Genomic DNA, 16,824 nt, shown 5'->3' on the forward strand with positions numbered 1-16,824 from the left:
AAGATTTAATGAGATTTCATACATAAATGAACTGTTGAACTAATTAAAAACTCAATATTCTTGCAAAACATAAAGTCTACATCATAATATAATCAAAATTGACATCTAATTTTTGACAATTTTGTGTGATGGACTAAATTGCTACAATTTTGAAATAACTAAATTGTTTCACACTAAAGTTTATAAACTAAATTGTTATAAAATTGAAAATACAAGGATTAAACCGTTACAAACCAAAATTTAGAGACCAAATTGTACTCTCAAAAAAGTTCATGGATAAAAAATAATTGTTATCCGAATTTGAATTTTGTTGGAAGGTAACTAGCCACGTGAAGAAAATATGGTGGATATTCCTAAACTCTTGTGTTTATTTTTTTCAATATTTAAATATTATAAACTCGTCCTTCCATCACAAAATACTTTATTTTAAATTCAAACTTTTATATAAAGATTTCTTTTTTGTTGAAAAATAAAAATTTTATATAAAGAAATTAATTGTCGTTATTAATTTAAACATATACTCTGGGACTATAGAAATTAAAAATTCTAATCTCTCAACCATAGGTAAAATACCTATATAATAATTTATTGATTTAAATACCGTTTTGGTCCTAGATTTTAAATATTATTATGTTTGGTCTCTACTATTAAGATTTAATTTAAACTCTCTAATAGAAATATGAGGTGATTTGCGTCTCTAGATGACTTGACTAAGATGTCAAAAAGTTGTACATAAACGTTACCCTAACATAATAAAAAAAATACTGAAAATCAATGTCCCATTGAAATTCAATATTTTTTAGGTTGATTAACTTATTTGGTTGTCTAGACATAAAAAAAAAAATATGAATCAATCTTAATTATAGAAACTAAAATAAGAATCGAGGATTAAAACAAACGTTTTTAAAAGTTTAGAGACTGAAATAAGATTTAAAGTTGATTATTTAAAAAGAAGAAGAGACATTTAAAAATCTGAAAATTGAAATCGATTTATAAAATTTTAGGCACAAGGCAGAAGGATACAATCATTCATTAACAATTCCTTTTATTTATTTTGTTTTTTTCTTATGAAAAAAATGGTAAATTATGGGCCAAAATTTTTAGTGATAAGTTGATAACTTTATTTTTTAGTCCTTTTCCTACTTTGCTGTGGTTGTTTCGTCCTTATATAATTCATCTTTGGTGGAGTACAGCGACAACAAAACTGCATTATTTCTGAGTCTTTTTTTTTTTTTTAAAATCTCTCTTTATCTCTTATCGATTGGTTCCGGTGATATGGCGGAGAGAGCGGTGTTCGACGGAGAAGCGGCGGAGAGAGTGGTGGCGGAGCTGAGAGAGAGCTATAATTCCGGTAAAACGCGAAGCTACGAATGGAGAGTGAATCAATTGAAGAATCTGCTGAAATTAGTTAGTGAAAACGAAGAAGAAATGGTTCAAACGGTTCATTCCGATCTTTATAAACCCGAATTCGAAGCCTTCGCTCACGAGGTTAGTCGCTTTATTTTACTCTTCAAATTTTTATTTAAATTTTTGCTGAGAAAAAATTTTCAGAATTGGGAATAATTTCATCAAAAGGGAAAAAAAAAACCCGAGTGTTTCTTCCCTTTCATTTACATAGTAAAAATAAAATAAAAATATATATGACACGTGACAATTTTTCATTGAATATCGTTTGAGCTGCACAAAAAGTGGGTGATCCCATAATGCATCTAAATTTTTCGTTTAAGATTAAATTATAAAAATATATACTTTAGATTTATCATTTATTTCAAGAAACTTTGACTTTTAATAAACGGTAAAAATTTCTCCAATTGGTAGTTATCGGAGGCGGATGATAGATGTATAGTGGTGGTGGTCACCGGGGCCGATGGTATGGTAGCTTATGATAATGACCGTTGAAGTGAGATTAAAATTAGCTTCTATATCTTGAAGTAATTTTAAAATGGTTAAATATATTTTTTATTATTTAAAATCTTAATTTTATAGGTTTAAATGTTTTTTTTTATAATATTAAAATTTATTTTGAAAGAATGAAGGTACTTTTCGAATAATTCTGAAAATGATAAAAGAAAATTTTAAAATCATTCATGAGCATGTCATAACTCTAGAATTAAAGTTTGAATCCGCATATAATCTTCATTCTTTATATGATTATATTAATTGATTACGTGAGTTATTTAGGTTCTGTTTGATAACTATTTCGTTTTTTGTTTTTAATTTTTGAAAATTAAGTCTATTTTGTCCTATTTTTTACAATAATTTGCATATTTCTAAGTACGGTGGTTGAATTCTTAGTTAAATTTAAAAAACAAAAACAAATTTTTAAAAGCCATTTTTTCTTTAGTTTTCAAAATTTGACTTGGTTTTTTAAAGTATTAGTAAAAAGGTATATTACAAAAGAATAAATTTAGAGGTGGAAGTAATGTCTATAAGTTTGTTTTTTTAAAAATAAAAATAAAAAAACAATAAAATAATTATCAAACGAGATCATGGTAATACATAATAATAATGTAGAATCCGGTGTGCAATATATTTTAATATATAATATATTTTTCCTTTTTAACCTCAACTTTGATACTACGGGACATATCCGAAATAAGCAAATAGATAAATAAATAACATATAACAAACGTGGAAATACAAAGTGGTTGAATAATATATTTAGTATTTGCTTGTGTATTTGATGGATATTTGAAAATTAAAAACTTTTTAACGGGTCCTTAAAATTTTAATTTTAGATGTTTAATTATTTATCTAATCGATTTCTAATACATATAAATTTTTGTAATATTAATGAATTTATTAAACATAAAATTAAATTTTGTATATCCAATAAGACATTTAACTTTTATTTTTTGTCAAATAGGTTAATGGGTTTAAGAAAATGTCGAATAGATAAAAAAATCTAAAAATCGGAAGTTCAAATATTTTTTTATATATAAAATATCTGGTGGGAAATCAAACATCTGATATTGAAGTTGACAATACAAGTATTATGATAATTGAACTATAATAATACATACATACATACATATATATATATATATATATATTTTAAATATATGATAACACAAATATTATGAAACTTCAAAGATTTATTTGACACAAAATCAAAAGTTTATACTAATATTATACACTTTTTAAAAAGTACAAATCTATTAGCTACAAAATTGAATATTCAAATACTTATTAGATTATTGTTTTTTTTTTTAAAAAAAAAAAATTCTAAGAGCATTTGACATGATACAAGTATTTTCTTAGATAATATGAGAGGGTATTAGAATTTGAGCCTCCAATTTTGTGTTGAAAAAGTGACTATCAACAACTATGCTAATCATGTTGGCTCTTATTTGATACCAACTTGACTTTGGATGTTGTACCAATTAAAATCTTGGACGAATAGTTGTATCAATTTGAACCATATCATTAAATGTATCATTAATATTATCCATTAACTACTCAAATCAACACATATCAAGATATTTCAACTCAACTCAATCTAAATTTATATCATAAACACAAACAATTTAACTCTCTAATAATAATTAAAACTCAATTCCACACGTCAAACGCCCTCTAAAAAGTTATTTTAATACTAACTCCTAAAGTTTTAAGATCAATAATACTTTTTGCATAAATATATATATGTATATACACACAACCGACAGCGACAACCATAGTCCATAGCTAAGCTTCAAAAAGGAATTATACGCTGCACGAAAGCGCGAGAGTAACGTCCAAGCCGGCGGCAAGTCCTGAGGACAAAACGGAAAATGCCACGCGCTTTCTCGGTGGCATCGGAAATGGAGAAATGGCGAATGGAAGGACGGACGACACCTCTACCTAACGATTCCCCTGCTCTCTGGAAATTCACTCCCATAATTCCCTCAACCAAGGATCACTCCAATCAATTCCTACATTACAAGTTATCTCTCTCTGTGTATGCTGATTCTCGTTTGCGGCGGCTGGGGGCGATTTGTGATGTCGGAGTCGGAGTCGGAGTCGGAGGTGTTCGACGCGGCGGCGGCGACGGAGTTGGTGAAGAAATTGAGATGTAGTTTTACTACCGGCAGGACTCGGAGCTATGAGTGGAGAGTGTCGCAGCTTGAGAACCTCTTGAAGCTTAGCGTTGAGCATGAGGAAGATATTTGCGATGCGCTTCGCTCTGACCTTTCGAAGCCTGTAGTGGAATCTATCGTTCATGAGGTCTTCGTTCTTAAACTCAACTCCTTCACTGTTCTGATGCTGCTTTTGTTCGTTGCTCTATCATTTTTCTTTTGAAGAATTGATCGTCATCGTCTACGATTTTTTTGTGATCGGAGTCTCGTTAGATTCGAAAATCTTGTGTTCGATATTGTTGTTCTTAAATGTTCTGTTCAGTTATCAGTGCTCACTGGTACTTTCTGGTAGTTTAGTTGAATTAACGAACGGTACCTGTTTGTCTAAATGTCCGATCCTTCAAATTCTTTTTGCTTTTCTCCTTTCTCTCGTTCTCACTCACATCAATCAGATACAGGCAGTGCCTCCCAGTTGCAGTTTGTACGGGACCATGTGATCAGTGATGATAACTTACTGGTGCCATTAATGGAAGATAGTTATTAATGCTTAGTCCTTGCTTCAACCACGCGTTTCAAAGTTAGAGTTTCTCATTTATTAAGCTCCCATGTAGTTGTCAAGCAGAACTCTCTCTATATTTAATACTTCATTTCTTATTGCCTTTTCCATTGCTTCCTTTTCGCTTGTCTTCTCTATGTACCTTCGCTCCTTCCGCAGAAAGTATCTGTATTCCAAAATCGTCGAGCAGAGGAATTGAAACAGAGAAATACTTCAATTCTTTATAGGTTTACATTTTTAGCTAATTTGGGCATGAGACTTGTTCTCATTTGGCAAACAGGTTCATCTCGAGATCTTGTTTTTGCATCATTTAGAAGCTATGAGAGTTGGTAGATGACAACTTTTTATCAGTAAGAAAAGTCTCGACTGTCATGATGGACGGTGTGTTGTTTTCGAAGATGGTTTCCACGAGAGATTTGTTTCCTATTGGAAGTTCTGTATTTCTATGCCAATGTTTAATAATGATCGTCATGCATCTTCTAAATTAACACTATCACTTCTGGTCGAGTTGTCTGGGATCTCTGCACAGTATCAAGAATTCTATGTATAGTTTCTTTTTGGAGTACTGTCATTTTGGTCATGATGGGTCAGTGACCAGATACTGATTAGTTAAAAGTTAAAACTAAAACCCTGTACTTCTTTGAGCTGTAGGCTCTCCACAAAACGAAGTACTTTGTTCTGATAATTTTAGTTGAAGTTGCAAAATATTGATGCCAAAATTGAAATGAAATTTACATAATTTTTTAAAGGATTTTAATAGTCATAAATTATTGAATGTTGAAACTATGCCAATAGGAAGATCCTCGTACTTCCACGATTACAGTCAATTATTTCATGAAGGTTCTTTCAGCTATATTTTTCTCATATCTGTTGAAGTTGTCCTTCCCTTTAAGCTGATGTGTGACTTGTTATGCAGATAGCTTTATTAAAAGGTTCGTGTAAATTGGCAATTAAAGAACTCAGGCGTTGGATGGCACCAGAAAAGGTATTTGGTATTACAAACGTCCAGTAATGGGACTGATATATGTTTTTCCTTTTCGATTCCATGAAGGTGGATAACATTAAGCTGTATTATCGCAGGTTAAAACTTCAATTACCACATTTCCTTCATCTGCTGCAATTGTACCAGAACCTTTTGGCATCGTCCTGATCATTTCTGCTTGGAATTATCCATTCTGTACGTCAGTGTCGATTCGTGTTATTTTCATATCTTATTGAAATTCATTTGTATTTTTATAATTTTTTCAACAATCAATACTATAGACACTAACCATTCTTGTCCCCATTACCCAGTGTTATCTCTCGATCCAGTTGTTGGAGCAATAGCAGCTGGCAATGCTGTGGTTCTAAAGCCCTCAGAAATTTCCCCAAGAACATCATCTTTGATGGCAAAACTTTTAGAGAAATATTTGGATACTTCTGCTGTAAAAGTTGTTGAGGGTGCTGTTCCCGAAACTAATGCTTTGTTGGAGCAAAAGTGGGACAAAATATTTTACACAGGTTTGTTCCCTTTAGCTTGAAAGTAAATGGTCAATTTTGTTTACAATGGGGGAAATAATCATATTACCTGCAATTTATTTTATGTGTCTGGTGGCTTTTCTCGCATTTCCTTTTGCTCAAATAAGCTCTATCTTAAACTAGTGTTTTCTTAACTTCCAGGCAATGGAAGAGTGGGGCGCATAGTGATGGCAGCTGCTGCCAAGCATCTTACGCCAGTTGTGTTAGAGCTCGGAGGAAAATCTCCAGTAGTAGTTGATTCAGAAATCAATTTACAAGTACTCCCCACCCCCCCACCGAGCATCATTATGTTTCAAGTTCAATTAGCTACTAATGCTATCATGTCTTAGTTGCTACCATCTTATACGAATTCAAATATATCTGTTTGTCTAAGGTTGCGAGTAGACGGATTATAGCTGGCAAGTGGGGTTGTAACAATGGACAAGCATGCATTGCTCCTGATTATATCATAACTACCAAAGAATTTGCTCCAAAATTGGTAAGTTCCTTTTCTTACACAAGTAAGTTTGGTTCGCTGCAAGTGCTAGCTCAATTGATCATCTTAAAATTCGTGTTCATATCTCTAGGTGGAGTCTCTGAAACAAGAACTGGAAAGATTTTATGGAAAGAATCCGTTGGAAACGAAAGATTTATCTCGCATTGTGAATGATAAGCACTTTGATCGCTTGACAAGGCTCTTAGATGATGATAAAATTTCTGGCAAGATTGTGCATGGAGGTGAAAAGGACAAAACCAAGCTGTATGTTAAATTACATCACTAGTCTGTTATATTGTTCGTTCATTAGTTAAATATATTGACTGCTGATGAGTGTTACCTTTCCCATGATACAGACAGATTGCTCCCACTCTCTTATTGGATGTCCCTCGAGACTCACTAATTATGACGGAGGAGATATTTGGTCCATTACTTCCCATTCTCACGGTAAAAGTGATAGACTTAATTGTAAATTTGTAGGGTTCTCTTCTTTTTATATTTTTGTTTTGATTAGATGAAATAAGGAAAACATAACGAATAGACTCGTAAACCTCTTTTGCACTTGACCAAATTCATTCATTTAATTCTAAACTCAACTATAGAGTTTGTTATTTAACAAAACATAGTACTTTTTTTTTTTTCATCGAGCTCAGGGAATTTATTACCTTAACTACTACTTCTGACATCAATAATAGTACACAATGTAGAAGAATTAATTATATATGTATACAGACAAAAGGTTGACTGCGGGCATATGATTTGACTACAATCCTCTTCATGTTACCCCCTTTTATTTTGGGCTTGAGCAGGTCGACAAGGTGGAAGACAGCTTCGAAATAGTGAACTCCTCGGGCACAAAGCCACTTGCAGCATATTTATTTACCAATAACAAGAAGCTCAAGGAACGATTCGTGGCTTGTATCTCCGCAGGGGGCGTGGCCATCAATGAAACCGCCTTACATGTAAGAATTCTTCCTTCTGTTCACTGGAACTTGATTGGTCGGAACTTTCTTTGCATATTGGCATAGGCCTGAAGAGTAGTATCCCCATTTAGAATTGATATCCTGGTACTTGAAAACGAATTTATTAGAACTGTCTCAAGTTTCCTGATTATCAAGCGAGAATTGCCTAATTTGAATCTAGAAATCACATAAAAGTAAAGAGAGATTCCAAAAAAAATCATAAAAATGGTACCAAATCCCTGTAGCGGCAAAGAGATACCAAAAAAAATCATTAGTTTCTATTATGAAATGTTCATTAGATAAGAATAGATCAATAAAATATTCCACTTTCTTACTTAGAATCCTACGTAGGGAAGTAACTGCGTGACTTGGGCACCGAACATTCCAAAAGTGGGATACTGCTGGATCGAAACATGTTGCCGTTTCAGTCTTCCTTTTCCTTTCAGGACCTACCTGAAAGAGAATCTAGTGTTTCTTGGTCGTGAATTTAGTATTTAAGGGTTCTCTCGGTTGGCTTCGAGCTAGAAAATGAAGATTAGATAAAATGATTTATAATTCAGGAAACAAATTCGACCAGTTCCCAAAACTCAATTAAATTAGATGTAAAATCTAGAAATATTTCTTTTGTGTTTGTAGTAATATTTTTGTTTTGAGTCCAAGTATAATGGAAATAATTTTTTTCAGCTATTTGCAACGTAGTTAACTGAAAGTTTTTGAGTTCTTATTCAAGTTCTTTTTATGATTACTTTTATTGTCTGGTTGAGATGAAATCTTCATATTAGCTCACACATTGCTTCTATATATCATCAATCTACAAATGCAAACACTGAAGAGATTAACAATTGGTTTGATCATATGTGCAGCTAACGATTAGCACGCTACCGTTCGGAGGAGTCGGGGAGAGCGGAATGGGAGCTTACCATGGAAAGTTTTCCTTTGATGCATTTAGCCATAAAAAGGCTGTTCTTTATCGAAGTTTCGCAGGCGATGCGCCGATGAGGTACCCACCATACACCAAGGGAAAGCTGAGAATTCTCAAGGCTCTTCTTGGAGGTGGCATATGGGGACTCATTCGTGCTTTACTTGGTTGGTCATAAGCACTTTCTTGCACACTTTACTTCTTTATTTATGAGTTCTTCCCAGCTTGATGCTGCCTTTCAAGTTTTCTCCCTCTCTTTTGTTTTCAAATTTGTGCCATATTTGCAGAATCAATAGTGCTTTGGTTGGAATTGTATAACTAATAAGAGAATTTAGAGTATATTCAATAAAATGATTCTTGTAGAAGTTATTCGAAAAAAAAAATTAATCATAATGAATACCGAAGAAAAAGTGCTTATGAAAATATTAATTTACAGTATTTTAAGTGTTTTAACTTTGAAAATAAACTATTCTAAAAAAATTGAAATATTTGACAACTACGCAAAATTATTTTTGAAACAATTTCAAATTTTATTTTAAATATCTTTTATCAAAAGAGATTAAAAATAAAAATAATTTTCTTGATAAACATTTTTTTCCTCTAGTCAATCTAAACCAATTCTTAGAATTAGACTTAATAAATGATTTTGAAATTATTAAAAGTCAATTTTGTTAGTTTAAAAATCATTCTAAAACACACATTTAATCATTAAAAGTTAATGTTCTTTTTAATCTTTTATATTTTAAATATAATTTTCATATTATTAAAATTGATTTTAAATAATTAAAAATATATTTAGGATTGATTTTGAAAATATCAAAAGTTATTTTAACTATTTCATAATCTTACAAACAAGTCGAACTTGGGAGAAATTTCTGCATGATTCGAGTTGACTTTAATGCTGTTGAGAATCTTCAATTAATACCAAACATGGGAAAGCACATGGCTGCCGGTTGGAATGGAATGAAATGCATTCTGAAAAATATGTTCGCCTTAATTTGATGAGACTTTTTATAGGATGATTAAATTGAATCAAATCTTAAAGTAAAAGGATTTGGTAACTATTTTGTTTTTTAATTTTGGTTTTTGAAATGAAGTTTATTTCCTCTCTATTTCTTATAATGATTTGCATTTTATCATGGATGAAATCTTAGTCAAATTTTAAAAATAAAAACAAATTTGAAAAAACTATTTTTTTAGTTTTCAAAATTTGACTTTGTTTTTTAAATCATTGGTAAAAGGTAGATAACAAATGAAGAAATTTTGATGTTGAAGTAATGTCTAGACATAAACTTAATTTTAAAAAAACAAAAACTAAAAATTAAAATCTTATTTGCTAATCATTTTGTTTTCTGTTTTTTTTTTCTTTTAAATTAAGCTTATGGACACTACTTACACCTCCAATTTTTTTTTATTTTTTATCTATTTTTCATCAATGATTTAAAAATCTAAATCAAATTTTGAGAACTAAAAAAAATAGTTTTCAAAAAGTAGTTTTTGGAATTTGGAATTTGGCTAAGAATTCAACCATTATACTTAAGAATGTTGCAAACTATGGTAAGAATGGATGATGTAAGCTTAATTTTTTTTTAAAAAAAAACAAAAATATAAAAACCAAATGGTTACCGAACAAGACCCAAATTATTACATAGGCACAAAGTTTAAAAACTAAGCTTATTTTTAGAGAATGTCTTTAAAAAACCCCTCGCAAATAGTTTCTTATATATAAAATAAATAGTTGTTTTCTTGGTTCTTAAGTTTTTGTTTTTTTAAAAAAAGTACGTGTGAAAACAACGTAAACTAATATGTTTTATGTTGTAAACTTGAGAAGCACAACAGAAACACAGATACCAATAAAATATAATATAATATAATAATAAAATAAATAAATATTAAAATAAATTAAACATAATATATAAATAAAATAAATTAGCAAAATATAAAATAAGAAATTTCTCTAAATTCTCCACTTTCTCCAATTTTCATGGAATTTGTCTAATGCGTGTCTTCCAAAACCCACCAAATGTCACTATTTATAAGCAATTTGACAAGCAAAAGGTAGATTACATAGACACTAATAATGTGTAATGTTTATACATGGACAACACTTTGGAAAATTGGGGCATGACACATAGTCAATAGATATTAAGCATGCACATCTAATGGACATCTATTATCATAATATTTATAATACCCCTAAATGCCCATTATATATATATGAAATATGTCTCGTTAAAAACCTTACTAGGAAAAAACCTATTGGGAAAATATCCTAGTGAAAGAAAAAAAAATTCATATTTCATATAATCTAATACTCTTAAAAATAATACAGTATATTTACTCCCCTCATGAAAACATCACTTGAGATCTCTAAGTCACTGCATTTCAATATTGTGCACCAATTTTTCAAATGTTGCGATTGATAATAATTTTGTAAATAAGTCTGCTAGATTATCCTTTAAACAAATTTATTGCACGGTGATGTCATTATTTTCTTCAAGATTATAAGTGTAGAAAAGCTTTGGTGAAATATGCTTTGTTCTATCTCCTTTAATATATCCTCATTTGATTTGAGATATGCATGTTGTGTTATCATCGTATAATATTGTTGGAAGATTTTTACTAGAAAACAAATAACATGTTCCATGAATGTGCTAAGTCATTAATCTTAGTCATACACATTCTCGACTAGCCTCGTGAATTGCAAGAATTTCAGCATGATTTGAGGAAGTAGCTGTTATGGTCTGTTTCACTGATCGTCAAGATATAAAAATTATTCTCCATGTACTAAGCAACCTATTTAAGATCTAGCTTATATGGGTTAGAAAACTAACTTGCATCTTCACAACCAATTAGATCATAATTATATTTATTAGAATAAAATAAATCAATGTAAACTAATTTTCAATAAAATGTATCATATGTTTAACTATAATCCAATGTCCTCTTTTTGGAGGAATATCATATATATTTGATAAAATTACTGAAAAATACTACAAAGTGTCGTGCATAAACTAGTCAAGCTCTATAAGTGCATTTATTTCTCAAAATTTTTGGTTCTTCAAAACCCATCACTCTTCATCATCTTTCTGAGATCAAATGATATAACCTTTTCATATCAAATGAATGTACCATCATAGGAGTATTTAGTGATGTACATAATTCCCAAAAGATCTTTAATGTATAAATTAATTCAATTCTTTTTGCTCTATGCTTTATTTGCAAGCTAAGGCAAAATTTATCATCTCAATTTCTTTCTTCATAAATTGTTAATGGGTTATATGTCCTAAAACTCGTAGTTTGTAAATAGTAAACATATATGATGTTTATTAAGACAAATGTTGTTAAATGAAAATGAATTGATTGTTTAATAACTCTAAATCCAAAGAACCCTTGGCTATTGTCATGAATACTTGTACTTTATGTGGAGACATAAACTGGATCAAGTTCGAGTAAAATAGCCTAAATAGTCTATAGTACTTGGATTAGGTTGGGTAACTATGTCTGAAGATATTATTGAATACGACCCGCTTTATGATTGTTACAAATGTTATAAAGTGTCATAAACGATGTGATTAGTTCGTTCATGTAGAAACATGTGAGCAGGGGTGTTCCATATGATGAGATTGTGTAAAATTGACCACGAAATAATCGATGTTATGTATTAATACCGTTTACTATTAACACTGATTAATTTCACTTCGTGATGACCTAGATAACTTGATCTGAATCCTAAGTTGTCTATGAACTCCTGTTTATTTGGAATTGCCCCTTGATCTGCATATGTGAGAGTAAGCTCAATAACGCTACTCAATATGTCTCCTATTTCAGGGATAAGACCGGGTAGATAGTTGGTGACATAGAATTTGCAAGATGAAATTCACTCCCATCCATTTTAGGGATAGTAGAAAGGTTGTCCCTTAAGGGCTGATCTCGAGTCTTGAACAAGGGGCGTCATCCTCTCGCTGGCTCGAGAGGGAATAGATTTAGTGATTAAGATCCTAAATCAATTATTCTTTAGAGAGACAGTGGTACTTAAGGAGAAAAGATGTAACTCAGGGGTAAAACGATAACTGATCTAACTAACATTATGAACAACATGTGAAGGATCACCTTATCAATGACGATTATATCAAATAGACACAAAATATATCTACAGTAAGGGGATTGCAACTACAGGCTGTAGTGGACAGTCCTATTAGTTAATGAATGTTGATTAACTAGATTAAAGAGTTTGACCTGTTAGTCTCGGATCGTTGGAGCCCATGATTTGTAGGTCCATCGGGTGTCCTTGCTAGCTCAATACGGACAAAGTTGAAGAACTAGGTGAGGTGAGAATTTGAATTCAAATTCAGCTATTAGGAAAAATTCTATTTTATATGAGATATAATTTACAATTAAATAATTAATTATTTATTTTTGGAGAGTATATTTTATATAAGTTTTTAAATAAAATATTAGCATGAAAGTGTTTTAAAAATTGATTAATGTGCTTAATCAAAATTAGGTGTGAAAGCCTTTTTAATATGTGATATTAAATTATTTATTTTATTCTATTTAATTTAATAATTTCTAAAATATGAAAAAATATTTCATATTTTGTCAAAAAAAATTTGATTTATTATTAAATTTTTAATAAAAAAAATTAGTTGGTGGAAAAATCCAGCATCTTATTGTTGGATCTTTCTACTAACTAAGTGGGTTATGAAGTGTTTCATGCTAAACATGACGCTTATCTTTTTCATGCTAATGGAGTTTGAGGTGGAAGTCATGCAAGAAGGATTTTTGCATGTCTTTTGTTTGTAAATAGATTTTAACTTTCAATTGTTAAAAACTAATGCTTCCTTGAATATTCAATCCACAAAAACCTCTTTTACTCTCCAAATACTTTAGTAAAATTCCCTATCTTTCACTAAAAATTTGGTTACACAAGCATGTTCTTCAACCAGAGAATAGCGAGGATTTACCGTGAGTGGTGTCAATTGCTCATTGCGACGAAGATTCTTGTGGAAACTACAAATATTGTATTTCTAACTCTCTTTGCATGCTTAATCCTAGTTTATTTAATGTAATTAGAGCGTGATGCGTGGTTAATGCGATGAAATAATGGTGTAGAATGCGATGGTAGAATATGTGTTGTGCATGCAAGTTTTCTTAGCAAGATCCAAGTATAAATCCTACTAAGTTGCCTGGTAAGCCCAAGGTCGAACTCAGGGACTATGGAAATAGTATGCGACGGTAATTTCAGATCTCTTTGCGGTGGCAAGTAAAGCAATGCGTTGGTTGGTATATTGTGTAAGGTATAAAATCTATGTGGCGGATTTGAGAAAAGAGTTAATAATACAAAAGTACAATGAGTATGCAAGGTAACGGGTTGAGAAAAGATTTAGCTAACACTTCCTAAGAATGCGTTCATGTTATACGATCATGCTACATACATGCAACAGCAAGTCATCTCTCAATGCAAATGCTATAGCTTCTAGTTTTAGAACGCATGTGATGTATGCGATGATGTCTATAGGATTTACATCTAAGCCTCTATTCTTGTCTATGCGATGACGAATGTCACATATATACACAAGGCGACCGCATACTACCATAACCTATTTCTAGGGCTCATGCGATTCATGTTGGCAAACATAATTTATCTCTAAGTCTCTATCTCTTGCTTATGCAGATCTAATCTTGTTTTCTCAAGTCTAGATTCTAACCTAGCTCTTTCAAGTCTTAGGTTCTTTCTTTAGACTCTCTCTCGAGTAGTTCTAAAGGGGTGATGGAAGCAACATAAGACAAGATGATCGCATGCAATGAAGATCCTAGGTTATGTTAGCTAAGTACTTCTCAACCCATTCGAAAGTTTAGTTACTCATGCGTAATGTAAAGAGATAGATGTAGAAATGCAGGTTCCATTCTATAAATGAAATCGAAATACAGAATGACAATGTGAAATAAAGATAAGGAGCCTTGTAGCAATTTCTTGCTTCCCAAGGCTTTTACACTGTTTTTCTCTACTCTGCTCAAAAGATATTCTTGCTTTCACAAGAGTCGGCCCTCTCTCTGTTTTCCACACTCTCTGGTACTCTCTCGAGCTGACCAAGATGATCTTCCGGCGTCTTTTCTCTTCTCTTGCTTCCGCCTTTCAAGTATAAGAAAACTATGAACAAAGGCTACCTATCTTCTATATGGCTCAGTTGGAATGAAAAACTGAACTCTTTTAACGAAGGTGGTCTTCTATATTTATAGAGCTTCAGGGTGAAGAGCTTTTTCTCTTGAATGATTGCACTGATGGGATGTCATTAACTCTCTGTCTGATACGCCGAATAATTGTCATCGAAAAGTTGAGTGTGCTTGCTACAGTGTGTCGTTAACAGCTTGTCAACTAAATTCGGATTTGACCGTCATCAGTTTTCTGTCCCATCCTGATTTATTAAGCTTTCACCTTGATGCGCCATCTCTATGCGGCCACCTTCTCGAGTAGATTTTTGCGAACGCATATGATCGCAAAGCCTTGCGGTCGCAATCTCTTGATGTGTTCGGATGCTAAATTCTTTGGATCGCAATTCCACCTTGCACCAACGCATTTTCCTGCATAATATACATAAGTTAGCCGCTTTATTAAGATGGACACATGCGATCGCGATGTTTTAAACTTAATGCTTTTAGACGCAATTTTATATATTTTTACCTTCGCAATCCTTCATTGTTTTATATCTTTGCGCTGTAATAACATGCATTTCTTCCCATTATCAGAGCGTTATTAATCCATTGCTTCCATTATGCATACTTGTTTTTATTCCATTAATTCTTTGTCTTTGAAATATCTTCAGGAGTTTTTGCTAAAATCATCAACATATAGAAATCTCAAGTTGTGATTTTTTTATAAAAGGATATGGACAAATATGGTTATTTTTGTACCATCATACCAACAAATATTGAATAAGATGATTATATCACAATCGTTAGGAATATTTTATAAGAACCTCTATGATATATATATGATTTTTTAATATTTGAATTATAAGATTATGGTACCTTTAATTATTCAGGAATTTTCATAAATAAATATCATTATTAAAATATTCATATAAATGTGGTATGATTGCATCCATAAGATATGTATTAAACTTCATACACAATTAGATAAATTGAATATCTCATGGTATTGTATATCAATCATTAGAGAATATGTTTTCTCATAATTAATACCAGTCTATTGCGAGAATTATTGTAGATTTTTTCTCACTTTGTATCTTGTGGCTTCACTTTATTTGTTTTACAAATACTCTACTTGTATCCCACTTGTTTGACATTCTCTGACGTATGGACTACTAGTCTTCGCGATTTGAAAAAGGAGTTTATTTATATTCAATTGTTTCCTTCCACATAAGTCAATCCTTTCTATGTCGATATTTTTCATACTCGCTTTCATAAATAATATCATGAGTAACATTGTATGAAAAAATGTCGTCAATTTATATGGTTTCATAATTTATTGAGATCTCGTGTTTATCCTCATTTACTTCAATATCCTTATGAGTACTCATATCTAGGATTTCTTCTAGAACATCCATATTCTTAACTGAGTCATTTATTGATTATTTCTTTTTCGAGGATTTTTATCTTTGGAACCGAATGGTCTATATCACGCTTCTGGCGTGTACCAGACTCATTAGTGACAAGTTACTGTATTTAATGAAGTATTTGTAGCTGGTATATGTGACTTAATCAATTTTTTAGTATTTATAAATGCATCTGGTAACTGATTTGCTATATTTGCAAATGAATTATTTTCTGAACTTCAGGTTCACATCGATCTGTACGAAGATCTAAATGAGGCAATAATTCCATATAATTTCTTTTTCCAACTTCTTAATTCCTCCCTTTAATGTTGGAAAATCTGTCTCATTAAAATAACAATCAGCAAATCGTACAGTAAATACATTACCCATTAGGGGTTCAAGATATTTAATAATTGATGGGGAATCATATTCAACATATATTCCTAACCTCATTTGAGGACCTTGTTGGTGTCCTAAAACTCACAGCTCGTAAATTTCATGTTAAACATTCTATTTATCAATAAAATATTATTGAGTTTTTTATTCAATAAAGTTGTTGATATTGCATTCTATTATGAAAATCCAATAAATAAATCCATGGCTATAGTATGAATACTTTAACTTTATATGGTGACATAAACAGGATCAATTTATAGTATATAGCCTAAATGGTTTATAAAGTATATGGATGAAGTTGGGTATCTCATCCTAGTAACACTATTGGATGTGACACATTTTTGTATACTAATACAAATGATGTGATCCACAAATCATTCA

At 31.2% G+C, this 16,824-nt stretch overlaps 1 protein-coding gene across 2 annotated transcripts; it reads left to right on the forward strand.

Annotated features, from left to right (window-relative positions):
* Window positions 1-974: 974 nt before the first annotated feature.
* Window positions 975-8,926, forward strand: LOC120086827 (aldehyde dehydrogenase family 3 member H1-like). Of its 2 annotated transcripts, none has more exons than XM_039043633.2 (10): window positions 975-1,488; window positions 5,531-5,599; window positions 5,695-5,791; window positions 5,908-6,114; window positions 6,274-6,389; window positions 6,506-6,610; window positions 6,699-6,871; window positions 6,964-7,054; window positions 7,417-7,569; window positions 8,433-8,926. In XM_039043633.2, exons 1-10 carry the CDS (start codon window positions 1,276-1,278, stop codon window positions 8,664-8,666), a joined length of 1,458 nt encoding a protein of 485 aa, XP_038899561.1. In that variant the 5' UTR covers window positions 975-1,275; the 3' UTR covers window positions 8,667-8,926. The 2 variants fall into 2 exon arrangements, with proteins under 2 accessions (XP_038899561.1, XP_038899560.1); XM_039043632.2 differs by lacking the exon at window positions 975-1,488 and adding an exon at window positions 3,669-4,206.
* The last annotated feature ends 7,898 nt before the right edge of the window (window positions 8,927-16,824 follow it).

Source organism: Benincasa hispida, chromosome 9, assembly GCF_027475165.1.
Source record: "Benincasa hispida cultivar pf3 chromosome 9, pf3_genome.v1.1, whole genome shotgun sequence".
Lineage (NCBI taxonomy): Eukaryota > Viridiplantae > Streptophyta > Magnoliopsida > Cucurbitales > Cucurbitaceae > Benincasa > Benincasa hispida.